This window comes from Vidua chalybeata, chromosome 18 (genome assembly GCF_026979565.1).
Source record: "Vidua chalybeata isolate OUT-0048 chromosome 18, bVidCha1 merged haplotype, whole genome shotgun sequence".
In the NCBI taxonomy this organism is placed as follows: Eukaryota; Metazoa; Chordata; class Aves; order Passeriformes; family Viduidae; genus Vidua; species Vidua chalybeata.
Genome location: NC_071547.1, coordinates 2,580,232 through 2,603,046, shown reverse-complemented (window position 1 = coordinate 2,603,046; position 22,815 = coordinate 2,580,232). Strand labels below are relative to the sequence as shown.

Genomic DNA, 22,815 nt, shown 5'->3' with positions numbered 1-22,815 from the left:
GGGCGAGCGCAATCCCCGCCCCCCCGTCGCGTAGCGATTGGCTGTCCCACATGCCAATCAGCCCCGTGGCACCGCCCTCCCCGCCGCGCGCTTGCGCGGTGCGGGAGGGCCGGCGGAGGTGAGCGGGGGCCGAGCGGGGCCGGAGGGGTCGGGCCCGGGCCCGGTTCGGTTCTCGGCTTCCCCGGGCCGGGCCCGGTTCGGTTCTCGGCTTCCCCGGGGCCGCCCCGCCCCGCTGGGAGCCGCGCTCCGAGCCTGACCCCAGCCCGCAGCGCTGCCGCCAGCCGCGGTGGCCGCGGCGGGGCGCAGCGCTGAGGGAAATGGAGTCAGTTCTCCCGGTATCTTCTGTGTTTACTCCTGCTTTAGTCGTGTCCAGCAGCGGGAATAGGATGAGAGGGATGGTGATTATTTTTTTTAACCTTATCAAGAGTTTTCAGTCCTGGTTTCAAAAAGGGTTCTGTAAGCGGGTAGAGCTGGATGAAACCCGTTAAATAAAGGCTCGTTCAGAACCAGCCAGAAGTGCTACTCCTTCTTCTGCCTGTATTCTTAATTTTAAAATGTTACTAACTTCTGTAGCAGCTGCCAATAAAAGTTTTCTTTTAATTATTTTTTAATTTCGAGAGTTATGTTCAAATTTTCTGTTTATGGCACTTCTTCACACACTGAAGTATTTTCTTCTGAGTCAAATAAAGCATTTCAAGCATAACAGCATGTAGTGTTTTAATTGCTTACCTGATATGAAGACTGACACTAGACAGGAGTAGGAGCTGACATTCCTCATTATCCATGTGGAAAATGCACACTTCCAGGCATACCTTTGTGCCTTTGTTAATAATCTTGTTAATTCCTTGACCTGGGAAAAATCAGGTTTCCGGTGAGACTCTACAGGTCAGACTGCAAGACTGAAATAATCTCTTTTCCCACTGTTGTTTTGGTTTTTTTTTTTTTTTTCCTTTTTCTATGTTTAGTATTTTCCCAGTGTTGGTAGGAGTATTCTTCTATTTACTGTTTTCCAGATCCCTTTCAAAATACTTTAAGAAACATTAATTATATTGAGAACCAAAATTCTATTCAGCATGATAAATATTTCAAGGCAAATGAAACCAGTTCAGATAACCTTGAAAATAAATCTGAATATTGAAATACTGCTCAATATGTGCAGCTAAAGCAGCTCATCTTAAAACAAGGATTCTCATGATAAACTCCTCTCTCCCATTCCATTCCAGGTTTCGTTCCAGAGGAGCCTTGTCCTGGTTTCTGTATGAATGCTCCAGGTTTATTTCATTTTGCATTCTTACTGAGAGGGGTGCAAACACCATCATGGACACGGTGGGTTCTGAGGAAGCAGCAGCTCTCTCTGCCCAGCGTCCCCCTGCTTCAGGCAGCAAGAAAAAGGAACTCTTTGAATCTCCTTGAACTAAGTGAGGCAGATTTAGAAGAACAGTTTGTAAGAGGTGATGGCCCAGGAGGTCAAGCCACAAATAAGACAAACAACTGTGTTGTCCTGAAGCATATTCCATCTGGGATTGTAGTGAAGGTAATTGTGTTTTATTTTACTGAGTCACAGATTGCATCAGGACTTCCAAGTCTCCTTTCAGAATAAAGCATAATCACAGTGCAGGTGGTATGGAGGAAAAGTATATTTATATTTATATGTATATTTATGTTATTTTTATTGTAAAGATTCTCAGCAAGAAACAGTCTTGGCTGTCAGCAGATAAATAAACTTGGGGTCAGAGCTGTTTTTCCTGGCTTTGCCACCCAGTTACAGTTTTGTAGTTTGCAGTTAAATTAATCTTCAGTGTAGCTGTCACATTCCTGTCCCTCATGTGAGTTAGAATCTCTTCCTTAGCAAGTTGATCACTCTGCAGATCCTTTTTAAGCATTTCTCTTACCTACTTCTTTTGGATTAATACCTTGAAATTAATCTTTGCTTCCTGTCACAAGGGGAAGACACAGTTAAGTTAAACTCAAGCAGCTTTCCAGGGTAAGATGGGAAGCATTAAAGATTAATGCAAAAGCCAGTCTGATGAGTTACAGTAGCAAATAATTATTAAAATATATGAACTGGATTTAAAAGTGGCAGCTGTTATTGGTGGGAGGATGCTCTTGGCTTGGGGAGGAGGGGATTTTCTTTACTCTAATGGTAGGAATGTATAGACTGAAAGGGAAAGCTGAAGAATAAACAGGTTAAAGTTTCAGTAAAAATGTCCTTTGTATTTCTTCAGTGTCATCAGACAAGATCAGTGGAGAAGAACCGAAAGATTGCCAGAGAAATCCTGCAGGAAAAAGTTGACCTTTTCTACAAAGGCGAAGACAGTGATGTTTTTAAAGAGAAGAAAGCATCAGAGAAGCAAAAGCAGGAGAAAAAAAGAAGAGCAAAGGAAAACCTAGAAAGGAAAAAGCTTTTTAAAGAGATGCAACAATTGGATAAGGAATAAACGTGTGAAATATTGCCTTGCCCTAGCAGGGTAAGAGAATTGTTTGTCATTAGACCCAAACAGGTTTCTAACTAACAAATGATGCAGGGCTTCACAAGCACAGCTGAAACTCCAGTGCTGACCTGCTGTTCCTGTAGAGCTGAGGAGATAAAAGCACTCATGTACTCCTGCTTCTCCCTGCCATCATCTCATTAATCACATTCAGCAATCAGTTTTTCTGCCAGGTCCAGGAGATAAAGGAATCCTTGTTAAAGAGGAGCCATAAGCTTTCCACCATTGTTAGCACAGACCAAAAAAAAATCAATAGATTTCCTTCTGTGCAGATGACACCTTGGGCTGCTTCCTGGGAGCTCCAGCACATGAGAACAGCACTAAAAGGTTCTCACTTCCCATCCTTCCTCAGGCAGTGCCTTCAGTGACATAAATCCTTTACAAACTGTGACCAGGTTGTGATGGAGTGATCTGAGCTGCTGCTGGAAGAGACACCAGTCACTGGTTCAGATCCATCACAAACAAATGCTCTGTCCTACTCAGCTCTGAATAAAGTTTAACCAGCAGCTTTCCAGATCTTACCTGCAGTGGTGCTGAGTGCTGGGGCACAGGGAGGGCCCTCCTGCAGGTCAGGGATGGTCACTCATGGCTCTCCAGTTTAGAGGTAAAACCGAGTCATTACAGATAAAAAAATTACCTGTGTTGGAAGCTGCCTCCCAAGGCAACAGAGTCCAGTTCATCCAAGCTGTGAATTAATTAGTTAGAGTTGTTTATTATGTTTATGCTGTGCTGCAGTTCAGCTTGGCCATGTTGGTACCTTCTCTCTTTTTGACAGTTTCCCATTTTATAGGAACAAATGCAGCTGGGATTCCTTTGTCACCATCCCTCTGAAGCCACTCCTGAAATACATTTTTCCTGGTTTTATCCTGTTAACAATTCCAGCAGCTTAACCAGAACTTCTCTTTCATTTTTGGACAGCACCCTCACCAGCTGCCACCATGTTTTGGCCTTCAACAAAGACCCAAAGCCAGAGTATGGATTTTGAAGGCAACAGAGACTTCTAGAACTTCACCTCCTTGTCCCACAGCTGAACCCTGTGCCATGGATGGAGTGCTCCAGCAATCTGCAGGCCCCTTCCCTTGTCCTTCCCTAAACTCCTGCATGAAGGTTAAATTTTTATCTGTTGACAGTTCTTGCTCCTGGAGTATGAATCTGATTAAAGTGACTGTACATAGTTTTAATACAAACTGTTAATGAAAATAAGCTTTATTACGTCAAGTAATAAATACATACAAAGATGCAAATAACAGTTTTAGTAATTTATCCAGAATGTTCCTTTTTCTTTCTTTTTTTTTTTTTTTTTTTGCAAACTTTAAACTGAAATCTCCAGCCTTAATGTAGAAATTAGCTTTCCAGGACCTTGTTATTATTTAATAGGTTTCCCTATTTTCCATATAGCTCATGCACTTTAAGTGGACTTCAAAGCACTAACAGTCATGCAAATGTTTATGCAAAGTGAACAAAAAAAGGAAAAATAAGAGAAGGGGAAGGTTATTTCTAAGCAGGGTCTATGCTGTATGACAAATTGTGACTTAGCAGACTACTAGGTACAGCATGCTATTCTGCATTTATTAAAAAAAATCCTTAGAGCTTATGTCAAACTTTGAAAGATTGACGTTTTGGGGATAAGTGAACATAGTCAAAGGAAAAAAAAAAACAGAATGAGGCTGTGGCTGGATAAGAAGAGAACTGAAATATAGCCTGGGAGAGAAAGAGCATTCCTCTGCATGCACTTCAGTTTCCATATTTTAGAAACATTTTAGGGAGTTTTAATGTCTTTAGAAAATGCAAACCCTCAGTAAGTTGAAAAATCCTTGGGTTTTTTTTTTCATTTTAACTGTACATTTTTGCAAGGGCAAAACAAGAACGGTAAAACATTCAAAATCAAGGAGTTTGTCTGAATGTTTCAAGAGTCAAAAAGAATAAGTGTTACTGTTTCTTCATGAGGAGATGGAGAACCTTGCAGCTGAACCACTGGGCTAGGATCTCGCATTTCGTTCCGTCTCGGCCAGGCATTCCCGAACTAATCCTCTAGCATGGATAATGCCTGCAAAAGAGTTGGACATGTTTTAAATCATCCCATTCAGGCCACACTTGCAGTGACAGTCCACAGAAAGGTTTATGTATTTCTGTCCCCAGTTGCCAAGGCTACCACAGAAGGCCTCAGCAAAGGGGGACAGCCCTTGCTCCCCAAACATCAGCTGCCACTAAACAAGTCTGCCTTCCCAAACTTGCATTATAAACTGAAAAGGGACTAAACCAGGAGTCAGAACACAGTAAAATCTGTAAGTCTGCAGTGGCAGGTAGATCTTAATGTGCAGTGTGGGCCTCCTTAAAATCAAAGATTTAAGGGGGGAAAAAAAAATCTTACCTACCAGTGAGTTATTTTGCTAGTGGAGTGTAACAAATTACAAAATTAACTTGGGGAGTCAATTTAGCAAGCTCTTAATGCCTTGGGATAGTTCTCCTCTGGTAGAATGCATCAAAATCCAAGCCATCATAATAGTGTTCAAAGACAAGTTGTGTCTCATGTAAAAATAAGAGATTTTTTTTCTTTTTTATGGTGTGTGCAGAAAGTTACCTCCTAACACTGGCTCAGCTCCCAGTGTAAATCATCACCACTTTACACGCTGCCGTGTCTGCTCTCATCTGACAGACACAATGTGGAATTTTCCACTACAAGTCCTGTTGCCTTGAGTTCCAGCAATCTGGACCTTGGTTCATAATCCTGGAACTAAATGTAGATTCATGCTTACAGAGCTACTGAAAGAACAGAGCTTGAGACAGATGTTAAAATGAGAGGTGGGCAGATTTTTCTACAACAAAGGTTTATATTTTGCTGACTAGGCAAGACAGAAGGTGATTTCTCTGCTCATCATGCTCCTTAACAAGGTAGAGAAAGGGCAGTAAGGCAAGAGATGGGGGTTAATCTCTAGAGATAATGGCTTCTGTTTCTAGAAGGCTGCTAGCCCAGATCACAGCAGCAGCCTACTGACCTGGGAGGACTTGATGAGTCTTTGCAGAAGGTTAAAGTGCCTCAGAGGAGGAAAGCTGCAGCTGTGGGATGCAGAAACATGAACTCAAAGCAGTGTGTTAGACCTGGATCTGGTGGCAGGATGCCCGGTTCATGCAGCAGAACTACTCTGAATAATGTAGAACACTGGGAATTTGGCCAGTTTTAGAGGTCAGCAGCAGAGCTGGGCACAGGGACTTTATTCAGGGATAACCTCCATGGCCATGGAGGCAGCAGTCACGTGTCACCCTCAATCACTTCTCTCACACTTGCACATGCTCCTTCAGCCATCAGGCTCCCAAAATGGAAAGAGAGGTACCTTTGTGACCAAAAGATGGCAGCAAAAAGTATTTATTCAGGATTTTGTGCAACACTGGCAAGTCACAGTGGCAGCATTGTATCTTAAACCTACCTTGTTGCAAGAGGCAGCAAAGCAACTTTTTCCTCACTGAACTAAACCCTCCAGTCCAGAGAACATCTGCATCTCTCTCAGTCTCTCTCAAGCTGTCCCCATTAGCCTGTTGCCATTCATGATCTATTAATACTGACTCAGGCAATGCAATAAAGAGAGACTCCAGCAACATTGATTTTAGCTGGGCCAGATTCCACTTACCACTCATCAGCAGACTTTATTGCATCCTTTCCCAGAACAGCTACTAGTCATTTTATTGCATGTCATGGCAGATATATTACTCTTCCATAATGCCTGAGCCTTAAATACAGCTTTGTAGTCTCGGGTAAGTGTAAGGGGGATTTGCAAGGTGCTGAACTTAGTCTGTTACAATAACATTCCCATTCCGGGTTGAATGCATGAGCCAATCTCATCACAAGGACCGCAGGAAAGGAGGAAAAAGTAAGCATGTCATGCTAGAGAAGGAGAGAACTGCCAGCACAACTGTTGTCTGTGGCCTTTCAGGGTCATTTCAGGAGCTGGAGCAGTGGAATGTCCCACTGCTCCTTCAGAAATATCCCTGCACGTCCCCTGCAGAGGACAATGTCAGGCTGATGTCAGCAGTGGGACATGCAGGGGTTTCTTTTACACTGCAAGGAAAGGGCTTTATTACCCCTTTTAGCTGACAAAGCAAAGCTGGAGACACTCATCAGCCAGCCCTAAAAGCTGCTCTGTCCCTTTCTAGTGGACTTTTAATGACATGCACTTGACAGGAGGTAACAGAGCCTAAGCAGCCCCACTCTCCTCTGCACGGAGTTGTGTTCATGTTTGACATCTCAGCCTGAACAGCCTTCCCTAACACCTTTTTGGGTTTGTTTTTTTTTTTTTTTTTTTTTGTAGCTCTTTTCGCCACCAGCTTCAGTGAGAACTAAAACAGTGTTGTATTTCTTTAGTCAAAGTGCATTTCAGTGAAGATTCCTGGGCCAAGTAGATGGGTGATGTGTATGAGATGCAAACAATGCTTGGCTGTGGATTTTGGGGAGTGGGGAGAAAAGGGAATTGAAAGGGCAAGAAAATCACCAGGAGCCTGAAAGAATGTATCCATGAAAGGTTGTACAATAAGAATTATTTTAATTTGAATTATTAACTGAAGCTCCCCGTATGCACATGAGACACTTTTTGTCACTGTTTATCTATCAAATACTGCTCAGACAGAGCATCCCAAGGTTTCAGTTGTTGGTTAATACTCCCACTTTCAGGAGGAGCTCAAGTTGTCTCTTTTCAAAGGAAACAATTGTCATTAAGTGTATACAAGTAGTCAGTGCACAAAGTGGATGGGAAATGTTTTTTTTTTTAAATAAGTTTTAAAGTTACCTCTTTTTAGCCTCTCCATCGCACTTTTACTCCCAGCATATGTAGGTCTAATCTCTTTTCCTAATTCTTCTATGATAGCTAGAAGTTCTGCATATTTGCTCTGTGGTACTTGACTGCTGCTGGTGCCCTATAGGTGAAAGTAGATTAATCTCAGTCAAATACTGTAAAAACAAAACAATTACAAGAAACAGCAAGTGGACGTTTATAGAAGACTAGAGATAGCCCTGTAAATCACTTTTTAAAAGAACAAAATGTCATGATTATTACATAAACATGATTTTTTTTAATTGCTGCTACAGTTTTACACAATGCTACATGTCCTTCAAAAACTGGGATCAACTGTGAGGATGCAGCTGCAAGCCTTGGACTTTGGGTGAAGCAAAGTTAAAACAGTCCTGCAAAACCAGCAAACCTGGAACTGCTTACTTAACCCTGTATCTGGTTTTTCAGTGTTTCAGTGTATATTTTATGGAGAAGTTCACCAAGCAGGGAGACTGAGAAGATAAAACTGAATAAAAATATTGGGCTTTTAACAAATAACTTTAAAATATGTAAGTGCTCTTACAGAACATAATTCAAGACATTTCTCTGACTCAGACAGGACAGGACTAGCAGTTAATTAGGAACCAACCTCACTCAGCACTCAGCTTAGCCTAATTTGATCCCCAGACATGTGCGAGGAAGCAGTCTGCCATTTGGGTTTGATTTCAGACCTTGGTGGGAGGGAGGAACACCTCAGATTACAGGCCACAATCCCTGCTACTATGCAAATGTAGGGTCAGTGATCTGATTAAAGGAAAAGAAGCAGAGCTGTACCTGCATCCCTTGTGTATAGCCTAGAGATGGGGGGCCGTAGTCGTTTATGAGCTGTCTGTATTGTGCTGATGTTGCCATACTTGTGGAGGGAGAGTGAACACCCCCAGCTGCAGAGAGAAAAGGGAGAGAAAAAAACCTGTTATTGCCTAAAGATTAATTAGTCTGTTACATTGGGACACATTTTAATCACTTGTTCCTAAAGCTGTGACCTCTCACCTTTGTCTAAGGTCACTAATGACATTTCTGAGCGTCACTGCTAGGAAGAGAATGGCTGAATTAATGCTTCTCTCATGTTTGATGAACACTTGGAAATAGCACAGCCTGCAGCATTACCAGTGCAAATTGTTTGCCTAAAAGTGAAGCAGAGTATAGCATGACAGGTTGTTCTGCCTAGACAAACTGTAAGTATTAAGGAGCCCTATTTTTGCATATATACATTCCACACAGATGAGTCTAATGTGCCGTGCTATTTTTACTTTTTCAGTGCAAGTTATCTGAAAGCAATTTTGCAACTCAAAGTGTCATCACATGGTCAAAGCAAGTTACCCTCAGTACTATTTTCAGCCAATGCCAAAACTATTCCTAGGGAACAGTCAGTTGAGGTATATCAGATCTGCTGCTCATTGTGTGACATGGGAGGCAAGGAGTGCTACCATTATTCCTCTTTGTGTGATATCAAACATTTTTAGCCAGTCAAATTGTGCTGTATAAGTAGATCAAAGGGAAAACAACATCACTTTGTGTTATGGTTACTTTTTCTAAAGTTATAAAAGATTATATTCACATCTAATGAGTTTTGAGTCAGTTACAAGCTCCAGAAACAGACTGTAATGTCATCACTGACAAACTGCTCCAGAAACGAGCAATCAAAACACTCTCTCCCCCTTGTCCCACAATGGTAAGAATTTAGGTTTGAGAAACAACAGTTCGATTTTTTTTAAGGGGCTTAATTATACTGCCCACTTCACAAGTGTGCTAAAAAACCTGCTGGCTATGCACTTGGGAGCCAGGGAGCATCACACCACTGAACTTCTTCACTCAAGTGCCCTTGCATCCATGGATGCTGCTGTCTTTGCCTGTAGGCACAGACACAGACTGCCTGCTGTCTGGAAATATCTCCCCCCTTACAAACTCCTTTGCTGAAAATTCCCAACCGTCTTTCATATGAGGAACAGATCTCATTTACCAGCCTTCATTTAAATCTAAATTAAACTGATGCTAAAAGTCACTGGGGCTCAGAACTATGTAAATCTCTAGCTTTGTTTTAAAGTTGCAAATTACTTCATTCCTATTTTCCCCTCTCTACAAAAAGAAAGGGCCAGCAGTTACTCTGTAAAAAGCTCTGCTGAACATAGTGGGGCAGATTCTTGTCCTCAGATGGGAAGTCTCTTTCCACTTCAGAGTTATCACAGGATATCATTCATTACGAGAAGAGAGCATGTTCTTAATTTTCACTAGTTAACCAGATGTGAAATCCCAAAATTGGGCTGGTCACTGGGTCACCTTAAAAAAGCAAGGTTTCTCTTTGTCTTTAACAAAGCTGCTAAATTTTATGTCTTTACAACCTGCAGTTTCATCACTGAGGTTTTTGCTTAAGCCTACTAAACCCCCCCAAAAAAAACCAACACACCCGTAGGGCACTGTAGGAACAGCACAGTTGTCAGCTATTCCCTCAATTAGTTCTTCACATTATCAGCTCAAAATACACACACAAGTGTAAGATTTCTCCATGTGAAACTCAGTACTTCAAGTCCAGATGACTGAATTTCAACAATTACTAAACATGACACAACAGCAAACCGCATCTTTTTTCCAAGGACTTAAAAATGCTTCAAAAACATTAATGAGCCCCTTGTGCTGCAAGGTAAGAAGGTTTAATTACCTCAATTAAGCAGAGAAAGGCTTAAGTGATTTTTCCTCATGTACAATAAAACAAAAGACCCATCCTGCAAAGACTTGTCTCTGAACAACTGTTGTTGCAAGCAGTCACATCCAAGAGCTGGGAGCTCCAAACTGGATGTGAATAAGGCAGGGATTCCTACGACCAGGCTCGAGAATCCTGCTCTACCTGAGCAAAACTGAGCTGCAGCCCATCCAAAACCTAGAGCAATTTATTGATCCCATATGGATTGATGAAAACATATTGGTTAGGGATATCAGGAGATGGTGGGCATTGGAACAGGCTCCCCAAGGAATAGGTCACAGCACTAAGCCTGGGTTTGGGAAGCGTTTGGATAATGCTCTCAGGGACATGCTGTGAGTCTCAGGGTGTCCTGGGTGTTGGACACGATGGTTCTGATGGGTCCCTTCCAACTCAGCATACTCTGTGATATATCACAGCACAGACAATTCAGTGATTGTTTCACATTCTGTTGATTTAAGCAATGACATGCACTCGGTCTGCAGGAGATAACACAGCGGGGTACGCCTAGGTAGGAGAGACAAACTCTCCGAGACAAAGCAGAGAGTTGGATCCGCATCCGCCGACCAAGAAAAGTTTCACAGGCGCGGAAGCAGCCACGGGAGCTTGACCCCAGCTGCGACTCGGCAACACGGAGGGACAAAAGCGAGCAGGGAGCTGGAGGAGGCGGAGAGGCGGGCGGGATGCGCGGAGCAGCGCGGCCGGGGCGCTGCAGAGCCGCGCTGCAGACACTAGAGGCCATCGCTGAGTGCGCCGGGCCCTGCCAAGTGACAGAGCGTGGTAACCATGGTGAGTTTACCCGTTTCTTTGCAGTCTGCATCAAAAATGTAATAAGACATAATGCCATGCGCCGACCACTTTATCAGCAGCAGCAGCAGGCCCGGAGAACAAAGGAAGGGATTTGGCTTGGCCGCGGTACCAGCCTCCATACATCCATGTCAGAAGTTGTGCCAGTCAAACTCAGCTGGAGGGGGGGAAAAAAAGAAAAATCCTTGGCTTCACCTCAATTTTAAAAGATGCGATCGTGAAAATGAAATTAACTGGGGGAGTGGGGGGGTATTAGTATCTCACAGGGCAACAAGCTTTTTGACCTATCACTTTATATGTTAATCTCAGGGAGAAGCCCTGGGTCTTGCATGACTATTACTCAATTAACCCAAAATTCATCTGCATGTCTGAACAGTCTGTGTATCTTGGATTAAAAAAAAAAAAAAATCACCAGATATTGCTATTATAGTTAGAAATTAGGCCAGGAAGTCTCACAGTCAATACCCAGTCAAAAATCGGTGTGATGATTAGGTATTCACTAGAGAGAAAAAAGGAGGGGGGATCTAAATTGAGGCTTGCTCTCTCCAACGTTAAAATGACAATGGAGACAGTTAAGAACTGACAGAATCGAAAAGGGAGTGTGCTTGGTACTGAATTTCAGTGGCACCCTGTATCACATCCCAAATTGTCTTAATGCTTGCTGCTGTTTAAAACCTAAATTAATACACGCACTTTCCTCCCTTCACTTTCCCAATTAAAAGTACACAAAACCTTGTAGATCCCCACTTATTCTAATGCAAACAATGTCTTTTATTTCTGTATTCCAGCAAAAGACTGCCACAAGCATTTTTCCTCACAAAAATATAGTGATTTCCTTTTTAATTAATATTAATCTTTATTAATTGGGGGGGGGTACAGAAAACAGAAATGAGATTTTGGTATCAAAATCTCTTCCTTCCAGCAGTCTCTCTCAGCCCAAATTAACACCCTGAGAGACAAAGGATCTCAAATCAATCTTTGTTTGCTGACCAGGAACCTTCTCATTAATTCCTGATAGGTTTGTAGGGATCCCTTCAGCTCCAAGGCTGAGCAATGATGACCAATTTGCTGCTTCAAGTTTTAATTCTTAATTCTATTACTGCTGCTTGCTGGAAAAATAACAGGGAAGGCAGCTTGCTGAGCACCCTGAAGGAAGCAGCAGGAGCAGGAACACTTGGGTACACTCACCTGATCCATTTTGGCAGATTCCAAGGCATCTACACAGCTCAGCTACCCCCTGTTCCACAGGCAGCAAAGGAAAACCAGGAACAGTCACACAACTCACTGAGTTACTCGTGTAGAACTGACTGAGACAAGCCAAGGGCCAATCCCACTGGATGTGTGCTTCCCAAACCCACTGGATGTGTGCTTCCCAATCCCACTGGATGTGTGCTTCTCAAACCCACTGGATGTGTGCTTCCCAATCCCACTGGATGTGTGCTTCTCAAACCCACTGGATGTGTGCTTCTCAAACCCACTGGATGTGTGCTTCCCAATCCCACTGGATGTGTGCTTCTCAAACCCACTGGATGTGTGCTTCCCAAAACCACTGGATGTGTGCTTCTCAAACCCACTGGATGTGTGCTTCTCAAACCCACTGGATGTGTGCTTCCCAAAACCACTGGATGTGTGCTTCCCAATCCCACTGGATGTGTGCTTCCCAAACCCACTGGATGTGTGCTTCCCAAACCCTCTGGATGTGTGCTTCCCAATCCCACTGGATGTGTGCTTCCCAAACCCACTGGATGTGTGCTTCCCAAACCCACTGGATGTGTGTTTCTCTTCTGCCCTGTACTTTGTAAGGTCCTATAAAGCCAATTTTACATATGAACACAGGAGCATGTAAGAGGAGATACCTGTAGCCTGGACTTTATCCAAGGTATGTGGTGCAGTCTGTGGAATCTCAACAGTTCTCCCTCTGTTTCACAGACCCTTCAAGCTGAGGCTGCTGGAAGCATCAAGGCTGTTGCCATTTCAGTGGCTCGTGGTCACCACCTCTCCAGAGCCCACTGCTGGAGCTTACTGCCTCTGCCACACCCTGCAGGACCTCCTCATGGAGTCCTGACCATATGGGGTACCAGACAACGAGGCTGGTACTGAGAGGATATAAATTCTTCTGTCCTAAACTAGGCAACATGAGAAATGCTCCTGAAGCTGCTTTGACAACACTCACCATGAGGCATCCTCGAGCACCAGGGGAGAGGTAACAGCTTCACCCAGCACAGCTATTTCTGCAGCAAGTAGCTGAACACAGCTGTAGTGTTTTGGCTGACTACAAGAATATTTTATTCCTTAGCCCTCTACACACTTTGGTTTGAGTCCAGTAAGAACTCCTTGCCATCCATGGGACACCACATGCATGTCTACACAAGTAGATCCACGGCACAGCCAAGCCACACACTGAATTCTAACAGCAGTTGCCAAGCCAGAGCTCAAACAGAGCCCCCACTCCCCCCAACCTTCCCATAATTTTTTAAATTTAAAATAATGGACCCTGTTCTCAATTGCACAAACCATTCCTTATAGCACTGGCTGTGAAAATTGTATTTTCACCCACTATTTCTCCCTTGAACAGCCCTTGTGGAAGGAACAGACCTTTCTTTGAATAAAACTATTTCCTTTAAAAAAAAAAAACGCAGTGCACAGACACATAAATATGTTCTCAAGAACTAGGACATTCTTTATTGTAACAGCCAGAGGCCTTGCTCTTTTGATCTGTCACACTCTGGGCCTTTCCTCTAGTACTCTTGTGCTATTTAATCTTTCCACGTGGATAACGGTCATGGTTTATGTCTCCTCTTCCTGCCCTCCTGTCTCTTTCTTTATCAGAAAAACTAAAGCCAGTCCCTTGACTCCCCACCATTCTTCTTTTCTTGCTTAAGCTATTCCTACACTAGCAAGGTATTTGGCACCACAAGGAACAGAGCAAGAGATTAAAGCATTTGGTATGTGTACACCACATGTAGTTGGCCTGAGGGGGTATGACTTAAGGTTAGATTTTAATCTGGTCCCCCAGACTAGGAGAGTATAGTTCAAAGCTCTGCCATCTTTGGTTTGGATCCCTGTGTTCCCATTGCAAGGGATGGAGCACCCGTGTTGCACAACTGGAGAAGAGCTTTTGGGCCACTTTTATCCAACAGGAATCCAGTTAGCATGAACCCAAACCACTCTGCAGCAAAACCAAGGTGCTGGGTGGGGACCATGGAGATTCGCTGACTGTGAAAACCACACTGTGAAAACTGCTCTCAAGCAAAATCCTCAGGTAGGCAAAGCCAAAAATGCCCGTTTTCTAAATGCCCAAACAAGTCCACTTGAAAACTGCTAATTCTGAAACATGTCTAGAGAGCTTCTTTTTGCATCGTACTTAACTTCACATGGACTTCAAGAGATCAGGGATCCCGCAAATTTCAGTCTGAATTGGAGAGGGGAGCATGTTTCCTAGAAATTATCCCCCCTGCTAAGGCACAAACACTTTGCCCTCTGTTCTGCCTACAAAGAGTATTCTTTTCAGTACTCCCACTCCAAAAACAACCTCTCAATATGGTCAACAATATCAAACAGAAGCTGTCTCTGTAAAGGGCGACAAGCAAGCCATGTGCTCGAGCAAGTCTGCACTGCAGTGCTGAGAACATAAGGACCAGCCTCGTGTGCTGGTATCGTTTCTCAGGGCTGAATGGAACTGGTCTCTCCAGCTGCCAGCTACAGCCCCAGAGAGGGAAATGGTTTTCATTTCACCTCCCAGTGAGAATTTGCACTTCTCACAAGAAACTTTTGGTTGCTGCGAGGTGTGGCAGGTGCACTGAGAGCACCTTTGGTCCTCAGCTACAGCAGCACTTGTTGTACAGGCCACCACTTGTTCACGTGGAGCCAAGACACAGCTCCTTCCCTTGTCACTGTCAGCTGGAATTGGTGTTTCCAGACCCTACAGGTGACAGTTTTTAAGCTTTGTTACATGAACAGGACTTAGTCTCAAAACCTGACATCTCCGCAAGAATGAGAATGAAAGTAAAGGAAAATCCCAAACTGTTTCTGCTAGCTTCTGTATCTTGAAACACATTTTCTCTGACCTGTGCTTAGTCTAAACAAAATAGGAATGCTGGTGAATATCCACTGAGCCAGAAAAACACATGGAAACATGGTGAAAAACAAACTACAGACCCATTCACAGCTGGTGCAAGTGTCAAGTTCGGCTTAAGTCAATGGAGATGCTCTACTTCACCTCAGCTCAGCAGCTGGTCCCTTACGGAGACACAGTCAAACAAGATGAAACACAAGACAGATGAGGAGGAAACAGTGCTTCCCAGGAATCAGTAGGATAAGCAAGAGAAGACAAACAAATCAAAACAAGGTTGTTAGAAAAGGTAACAGAGGTTGCCCTGGGACACTGCAGGGTCAGGTGAGGCTGGGAAGGTAGAGCCACTGCAGGTCCCTAATAGAGCTCATTTACAGCCCGGGCAGGGAAGGTGCTGGTGCAGGAGATTAAATGGGGCTCCCCAAGCACAGGCAGCTTGGAATTGAAAGCCTGGGGTAGTCCATGCAGGAACCCAATTCCCTGAGCACAGGCACTCACAGGAAGGTGACTTTGGACAAAATTTGGACAAAACACTGCGAGCCTGATTGCAGCCACCCTGGGCCAAGTGTCAGCACTGACCTGGGCAACGGGGAAGAGGAACAGGCACTGAATTCTGCTGTGACAACACATTCTCCTTCCCTCAGCCTGGTGTAAGGCAGAGGAGTCAGCACCCAGATGCTTCCAGCATCCTGAGTCACTTGCGGAGCAGCTGCATTTTCCTCACCCACAGTTATCCCCAGATCTGCCGACAACCCACGGAGGTTTCCTCCCTGTATTTCCTCCCCCACATCCAGCTCCTCTCCCTCTGGACTTCAGTCCAGGATTGGATTCCCAAAACATGTTCCCATGCAAGAACAGAGCCCAGGCACCCACCAACCACAACTGCTTCATCTCACTGATGTGCAGTTTAAGTATAATTTTGCAGAGTGGCTACTCTCAGCCTCAACTTGAGAGGAGTTTGCTCTGCAGCAAGGACGCAGCTCCAAGAGCTGAGTCGACACTGCCTTCCCAAATACTCCTGCACCAGAAGCCCTGCACTGCAGGGAAGCAGCATTACCTCCCAGAGGAAAATCCCTGTGAGATCCACAGCTGCCCAGAGCCCTCCGTCGGCCGAGACCAAAATATTCAGCATTCATATAGAGAGGTTTCTGCAGGGCTGATTTCAGGCCAAAAGGGACAGATTTCCTGTTTTCCTCTCCTCTGCAGGACGGTGGAGGGGGGGGGGGGTCCTTCACCCCAGTTTTGGAAGAAAACCTAGGATTTATCCTCTTGGCTGGGGGGCATTTAATTTAGGCACAATAGAGAAGCAATCTCCTCCAAATCAGAATTAAGCTCCAGAAAGGAGGGGGCCATTTGCAGTCATATCACTGTGAATGCGATATGTGCAACTGCAAGGACTGCTTTGTCTAAGTCCCTTGGCCTTAGGCCACGGTGCTGGCAATACCACTAGCTAGAGGAAGAGCTGGTGCGTGAGGATAATGGCAGAAGACAGGGAGGGAAGAGAGAGCCCATTTTGGATTCAGAGGAGGACGTTCTTTCATTGAAAAGATTCTGGGGGTGTTGAGGATGATCCGAACTCAGAAGAGAGGACAACTTAGACAAGAATAGTTCCAGCATGACAGCAAACTGCTGCTAACTTGCCGATACAAGGGGAAAAGGAGGGTGGGAGAGAAGGGGAAGATAAAACTGCATGAAAGAATCCGAAGCCCTGATCGCAGCCGGAGCGTTGGAAAGCACAGACACGGCAGCGAGAGGGCTGGAGACAGAAACTTCACCGCTCGGCTCGCATTGCGCGCGGCATGTCTGAGCCGGGATTCTGCAGTCCCTGCTCGCAGAGCAGCCAGACTCGGATCCCCTCCACTGCATGACCTAATCCCCACCCCTCACCCACCATCGCAAAATACCACCTTTGTTTTCCCTGCAATTTTACGGCTGTTCCGGAGAGCAAGGCACAGGTTCTCGTGGGAGCCGGCAGGAGAACGGTTTCCCTTGCTGGGCTTTGCTTTGTTTCTTTTTTTAAATTTTTTTTTTTCCCCCTCCGGTGACACTTCTGCTTTTTGTCAGAAATCCTCGGCACATCCCCTGCTCCCTGACCCTTCCGCAGAGCAGCACTCGAGCCCCACGGTGCTCCCCACACACGACCCCGGCTCCCCGAGCCTTTGCACCCTCGCAGCCCCACCGAGCTCAGCTCCATGCAGGATCGAGGTGGCACAGCCACCTCGGCTCATCCACCAGCTGGTGACGAGTCCTTGCAGTAAAATACGATTGCTGCTCTCCTGGTAGCTAGAATAGAGATGCATCCCGGAGATCCCTTTGGCTCCTCAGCTTCCCGAGATCACAACCACTAACGGTGCTGTAAAAATCACCCAGGCACATTTCCCTCCCTCCTAAACCCAACTCCAGAACTTTTTCTCAGGGAAAAAAAAAAAATAATCAGCCTGATTTGTGGCTATCTGATGCCAGTCCTGCAGGCTGGGCTGCGGGCATGGGAGACGGATACGATTTTTTTAAGTCAGAACCAACTTCTCCATTTTGGTGCGGTTTAATAGGAGCCGACGAGCACAGATTAGCGAGATCCCCTCCAAATATCCCACAGCGAAGCAATTGCTGCTGCGGCTTTGTTCAGGCTGCACCGATTCACACACGGAGACCCGATGTACAGCAGCACCACAGCACCGGCAAAAACCCGCCGGCTGATGCCTTCGGAAATCGGGAAGAGAAAAACGGGGGAACGTAGTTTAAAAAAGAAGAAAAAAAAAAAAGGCAAAAAGTTAACGCTGTCAAGGAAACTTTTTAAAGAGGAAAGTTGGAAGGACTCCTGTACAAATCCAAGGCCGAGGAGTGATTTTTAAACAGGAGGGTTTTTTTAAGAAATAGTGCAATCCCTGTGTGCCTCCCCCCCCCATCCCCAAAAAGTCTCCAGCGAGCGGAGAGGGCTCCTCCGCTCGGGATGCGGGGGAGACTCCGACGGGGGAGCGCTGACCGAGGCTCGCCCCGAGGCGCCGGCGGTGCCTCCGCCGGCGGAGGTCCGGGCTCCGGGGCTCCCCTCCGGCCCGCGGAGCGCGGCCCGGGGCGGCCCCGCCGCCGGAGGAGGCGTGAGGCGAGGCGAGGCGCGGGGTGAGCGGCCGCACTTGCGGCGTCCCGCCAGCAGCGGTCCTCGCTGAGGCGCCGCCGGAATATTCCTGATCCAGATCAATCAGCCGCCCCGGGGAGCCGAGCATGGAGGAAACCCGGCGGCCGGAGCCCCGGAGCGGCGGCGGCGGCGGCGCGGGGCCGGGCGGGCGCGGTGCCCGGCGCGGGGGCGGCGCGGAGCGGGGCTGGCGGCGCCGGCCGGCGGGCGGGCGGGCGGGCGCGGGTAATGGCGGCGCGGAGCCGCTGCCCCGCCATACCGGACTGGGCACAAACTCGAGTCCGGGGCTTCCCCCAGGTGCCGGTGCGGCACCCGCCGCTCGCCTCCCAAACTTGCCACCCAGTTGCCGCCTCGGACTTACCCGGGTTGAGGGGAGTCCCGGGGATGTGGGCGTTCAAGTTGGGCTTGTAAGACATTCCCAGAGACATGGCCAGCGGGAGGAGGAGAAGCGTCCTGAAATTCAGCGAAGCGTCTCCGCGTCTCCCAGACACTTTGGGTTGTTTACAGCAGTAGCAGCACCGGCAAATATGGCCGTCAGTTATATTGACACCCACAATGCAATATATCATCCATACATCATGAGGAGACGCGGATCCAAAAACTTTGGGGGAGAGCCGGCAGCCACCCGCCGCGGCCGCCCGGCGCCCCGCGCACGGCGGCGCGGAGGGCGGGGGCGCGGCGGGCGGGGGCGCGGCGGGGGTGCGCGGCCATCCCCTCACAGACAATGGAGCTCCCCTCAGGGACCGCCGGCAGGGAGCGGGGCGGGCGGGCGGCGGCGGCGCGGAGCCCGGCGGTGGCGCGGCGACGAGGGGTGGGGGGGTGGGGGGCTGTTTTAATTAACTTCGGAAAGTTTTGGCACAAGTTGCGGGTTTGGCCGGGGCTGTGCCCGCGGCGGGCGGCGGCCCCTGTCAGCCCCGGGCGTCCCTCAGGGCGGCCCGCGCGCCGCCGCCTTCCCGCCTCCCCCTCACCTCAGACCGGGCGTTCACCCCGCGCTCATCCCCCCGCCAACCTCGACGGAAAATACCTGTTGATAATTTTAAAATAAAAGATTTCTTTTTTTTTTCCCCTCTCACCCACCCCCCTAGATGCCGCCAAGAAAAAAGCTGCCCTTTTTTATTCCCTTTTTTTTTTTTTTTCCCCCAAACCACTAGTTCTCTCTGCTTGAAGGTGGAAGGTTAATGTGGATTGCAGCTTCTGAGGGACTAAAAAAAAACCACGGATCTCGTTGACAATTGGCACATTTTCTGCTCGCAAGCAGCAGTAAAACTTCCCCACCAAAATTTTAAAAATAATCAGGTTAAACGATGAAGCTTTCCAGCATGCATCTGCCATCAGAACTCATCCTTTTCACTGCAAGATATTCAGGTTTGCTCCTTCTGTCAATTAATACCAAATACACTCAAAAATTGTTCAATTACTACAGATTTATCCCAACGAAACTGCTTGGGATCTGGACAATCTCTCCTTAGGTGCACAGCTCAGCCTGAGACCCCCCACATCAGACCCCCGTGTATATTTTACCAGCAGCCACTCTGAGATCTGATAGTTTTATTGCATGTGCTACTTACTATCTATCCATGGCTTCATACTGTTCTTAATGCCAGTGACAGCAAACACGGAGAGCCTGATGGTGCTTTTTGGAAATCGGGGGCACATTCCTTGTCAGTGACTCTGACTCAGGCCCAGAGTGGACGGCCCTGCAGAGGGAAGCAGGTAACACCTCCATCACGGAGACACGGAAACAGTCACGGAGCAATCAGATTATTTCCTCTGCATAAAGGAGAATTGAGGGAGAATGGGAAAAGAGGAGCAGCCTTTGAGCCCCCGGCTCACGCCCTTCTGACTGTGCACTGCACGAAAGAAACATCTGAAAATTCTGACTGGTACCAGATGAAACACCATTGTTTTTTATTTCCAGACCAAGTGCTCGACTCCAGCGATCCTGGCAAATTCCAGACCGACACTGACTGTCCTTACAACTGATCCATGCTCTGGTCTATTAGAGAGGGGCCCTGAGAGCCCCAGGCACAGAATTACACACTCAGTGACAGTAGTTTCACACTGGTGCTTGTGATTACAACTGTGTAATTCTTCTTAGAGCCCTGAAAGACTGCACTGGTAAACCCTCACCGTGTGACTGAGAACTCTGCACACCTAAAGCTTCACTTCCAGATTTGTAAATAACAGCCTTTCTGTTGAATCCTGGAAGGCCAGCAAAGTCCTGCACACCGCTCCGGGATTTTCCATCGTGTGGTTGTTTACAGTCACACCAAGTGAGTGAGAAATGGGAGCACTCCGAGCTTGCCGTGTTTTTCACGGCTTTGCACCAACTCTACAAAACTGTGCTCAGAGCAGCACCATGAAGAACAAGATCCCCTGTGTTTTGCCTGAGTTTTATAAAGACAGCTTCAAAATATACAATATTCCAAGGGGGAGGCAGGGGATATGGAAAAAGTCCTGTAAAGATTATTCTTCCTTCAGCACAAGGCACTGTGAGCTTTGGAGCAAGGTGTGAGGGCCAGGCTTGATGAGATGGTCAGGCTTGTAGGGCAGCATCCTTTGTCCTGCAAGCAGCAGCCCAGCAGTGTCAGATCTGGGTATCTGATGTTTGCTCTGCAGTTTCCTGGGCACAGGTAGCAGTGGTGGCACAAGACACGAGACCCTGATAAAGGACGAACTTACTGCTTGGCCTCAGACTCTATTTAATATTACTTTACGCATTTTTTTTTTGGCACTCACTGCAGGGTAGGAAGTACCTGCAAGTTCTTCCCATCTGCCGTGTGCTCTGAGGGTTCACTGCAGTTGTTCTGAACCAGGTGTGGCCACAAGAACAAAACCACCGTTGTGCTCGGGCCCTGGGCTGGCTGTTCAGCGGGGTGACCACAGAGTCGAGCTCCCTTGGAGGGGCTGCCTGTGGTTTCACCTTGTTTGATGTCCCAAGCTGGGCTGCACCGCCGGAGTTGTGCTCTGCACATGCAAGCTGTGCCTCGAGTGTGGCAGCTCCAGCTCCCAGGCTGTGTGCAGCAAGCTGCAGGTCCCTGCTCTGCAGCCTGATGGCTCGGCCGTGTTCACTGACAGCAAAAGCAGCTCTTCATCACCAAGTGGCCAAGTCACAGAGCAGGAAACACAGCAGAGCCATTTTGTCACACAGGTGACATTTGCAAGCCTTCTGCACACTACGATGTAACTTAAAAATAAACGTGTGAACTGCTGTTTTCCAGCAAGGGAGGATGGACAGGAATGTGTGTCTCTTCAGTCACTACAAGAAGCACTGATGATGTATTTTCCAGGTACAGCTGCCTCTTCTGAGTTGTGTAATATCTGCAACATTCACTCTGTCCTCCTCCCCTTTCTTCTCTTGGTATTTTCTCTGTTCCCTCTCCTGCTTTGACTTCCTCACCTCTGCTCCTCCCAAACCACTGGGAATACTGAGCAGCCAGTGTTTCCACAGAGTTTGCCTCCAGCCCCTGCTTAGCCAGAGCTGTGACTGATTTGAAGGAGGTTTTGCCTTTCCAAAGCTCTGTGGGTCGGTGCCATGGCCCTCGGCGAGGGTGTAAGGAATACACATGCAAAGTGGGATGTTGGAAGGTGCTGGCAGCTCTGCCACAGAGCCAGGGGCCTTGGGCCATGCTGTGGAACAAACTTGTTTGTCCCCTTTTATCTGGAAACAAAACGAAATAGTCATCACAGAGCTGTGCTGTAACACTCATGGCGACCTGCAAATGAGGAGCACAAACGAGGCTTGTTCCTTATCACCTTGGGTTAAATCAACAATGAGAAGAATTAAAGGTGGCACAGTAAGACCCTCTTTTTGCCTGGCATGTCTTTGACGTGTGTAAAACATTACATTTGCGCATTAATTTTAATGTAATTAATTGTTGTCAGGCTTAACGAATTGAGTGACTTGGGGATATTCTAACTGTCCTTTACCCACCACAGAGCCCCATGTAGCAGCAAGGGGAAAGAAGTGGGAAGTTTGTTCCTTTTCCTAGAGGGAGTTTATAATCAAATGCTTATCCCCACATTTCTGGTGATCCAGCTTCGTACCACAGATGCACCTTCAAGTTGTTGAGCACCAATTTAATCTTTGAGTCTCCAAACTGATCTGGTGCTACAGCTAACATGATCAACCAAAATGAAAAGACTCTGGTAAGCCTAGACTGAAAATTAAGCTTTTTAAGTCTTGAGTGAAAGCAAGGTTGAACCTCTGTGGAAAGCACAAGTGATAGAGGCAAGTGAGTGTCAACTTTAACAAACAGCATTTTCAAAGATGTTTTGCAGAGCTGAGTACCTTTCTCACTGGGGTTGTAATGAGCCAGCAGCTCCTGGTGCAGAACCCTTCCTTCCCCAGGACACCCAGCGTGCCCCTGGGGCAGTCTGGGACCCTGGCACAGAGGGAAAATTGTGCATTTTATGCTTTTTTTGGCATCAATGTTGTTCCTTTCTTATCGCTTTGCTACAGCTCCTTCCATTCCTGTCTCTGTTCCCCACAACTGCTTCCTGCTGATGCTACGAAGTTTCCCTCGTGCTTTTTTTGTTCCCAAGAGAAAGCTGACAGCCCTTGGTGTCCCTCCTCTGTGATCTGCCTTTTCTGGCTGATATTTGCTGCCTGCTGCCCCATCCTCACCAAAATGCACAAAACCAACCTAATCCTGAATAAAAATACACGTTCCCCAGCTCCACCCTGTTGCCTTCTTACACCTCAAAATCCCCCTGGAAGCTCTGCATTGCTCGCCTCCGGGGGAAAGAGCCCTCTGAGACTGTCTGCAAGGCAGGCTGTGGTGCAGTGTCCAACGCTGGAG

General features: G+C 46.9%; 2 protein-coding genes across 5 annotated transcripts; one reads left to right on the top strand and one right to left on the bottom strand.

Moving 5' to 3' along the window:
- Positions 1–70: 70 nt before the first annotated feature.
- Positions 71–3,752, top strand: MTRFR (mitochondrial translation release factor in rescue). 3 transcript variants are annotated; one of them, XM_053959690.1, is made up of 4 exons: positions 71–118; positions 1,224–1,534; positions 2,226–2,468; positions 3,408–3,752. In XM_053959690.1, exons 2-3 carry the CDS (start codon positions 1,259–1,261, stop codon positions 2,436–2,438), a joined length of 489 nt encoding a protein of 162 aa, XP_053815665.1. In that variant the 5' UTR covers positions 71–118; positions 1,224–1,258; the 3' UTR covers positions 2,439–2,468; positions 3,408–3,752. The 3 variants fall into 3 exon arrangements, with proteins under 3 accessions (XP_053815665.1, XP_053815666.1, XP_053815664.1); XM_053959691.1 differs by lacking the exon at positions 71–118 and adding an exon at positions 141–335; XM_053959689.1 differs by lacking the exon at positions 71–118 and adding an exon at positions 141–398.
- Positions 3,753–3,765: 13 nt separating this feature from the next.
- Positions 3,766–18,680, bottom strand: CDK2AP1 (cyclin dependent kinase 2 associated protein 1). Of its 2 annotated transcripts, none has more exons than XM_053959686.1 (4): positions 18,375–18,680; positions 8,084–8,190; positions 7,268–7,394; positions 3,766–4,536 (listed from the first exon to the last, which is right to left on the bottom strand). In XM_053959686.1, exons 1-4 carry the CDS (start codon positions 18,580–18,582, stop codon positions 4,469–4,471), a joined length of 510 nt encoding a protein of 169 aa, XP_053815661.1. In that variant the 5' UTR covers positions 18,583–18,680; the 3' UTR covers positions 3,766–4,468. The 2 variants fall into 2 exon arrangements, with proteins under 2 accessions (XP_053815661.1, XP_053815663.1); XM_053959688.1 differs by lacking the exon at positions 18,375–18,680 and adding an exon at positions 15,941–16,038.
- Between the last annotated feature and the right edge of the window lie 4,135 nt (positions 18,681–22,815).

Coding starts and splice junctions, on each gene's coding strand:
- MTRFR (XM_053959690.1), top strand. CDS start 1,259: ATGAATGCTCCAGGTTTATTTCATTTTGCATTCTTACTGAGAGGGGTG. Junction 1,535..2,225: donor CATCTGGGATTGTAGTGAAG/GTAATTGTGTTT, acceptor GTATTTCTTCAG/TGTCATCAGACAAGATCAGT.
- CDK2AP1 (XM_053959686.1), bottom strand. CDS start 18,582: ATGATATATTGCATTGTGGGTGTCAATATAACTGACGGCCATATTTGC. Junction 8,191..18,374: donor CGGGACTCCCCTCAACCCGG/GTAAGTCCGAGG, acceptor TTCTCTCTGCAG/CTGGGGGTGTTCACTCTCCC. Junction 7,395..8,083: donor GCTATACACAAGGGATGCAG/GTACAGCTCTGC, acceptor TTTCACCTATAG/GGCACCAGCAGCAGTCAAGT.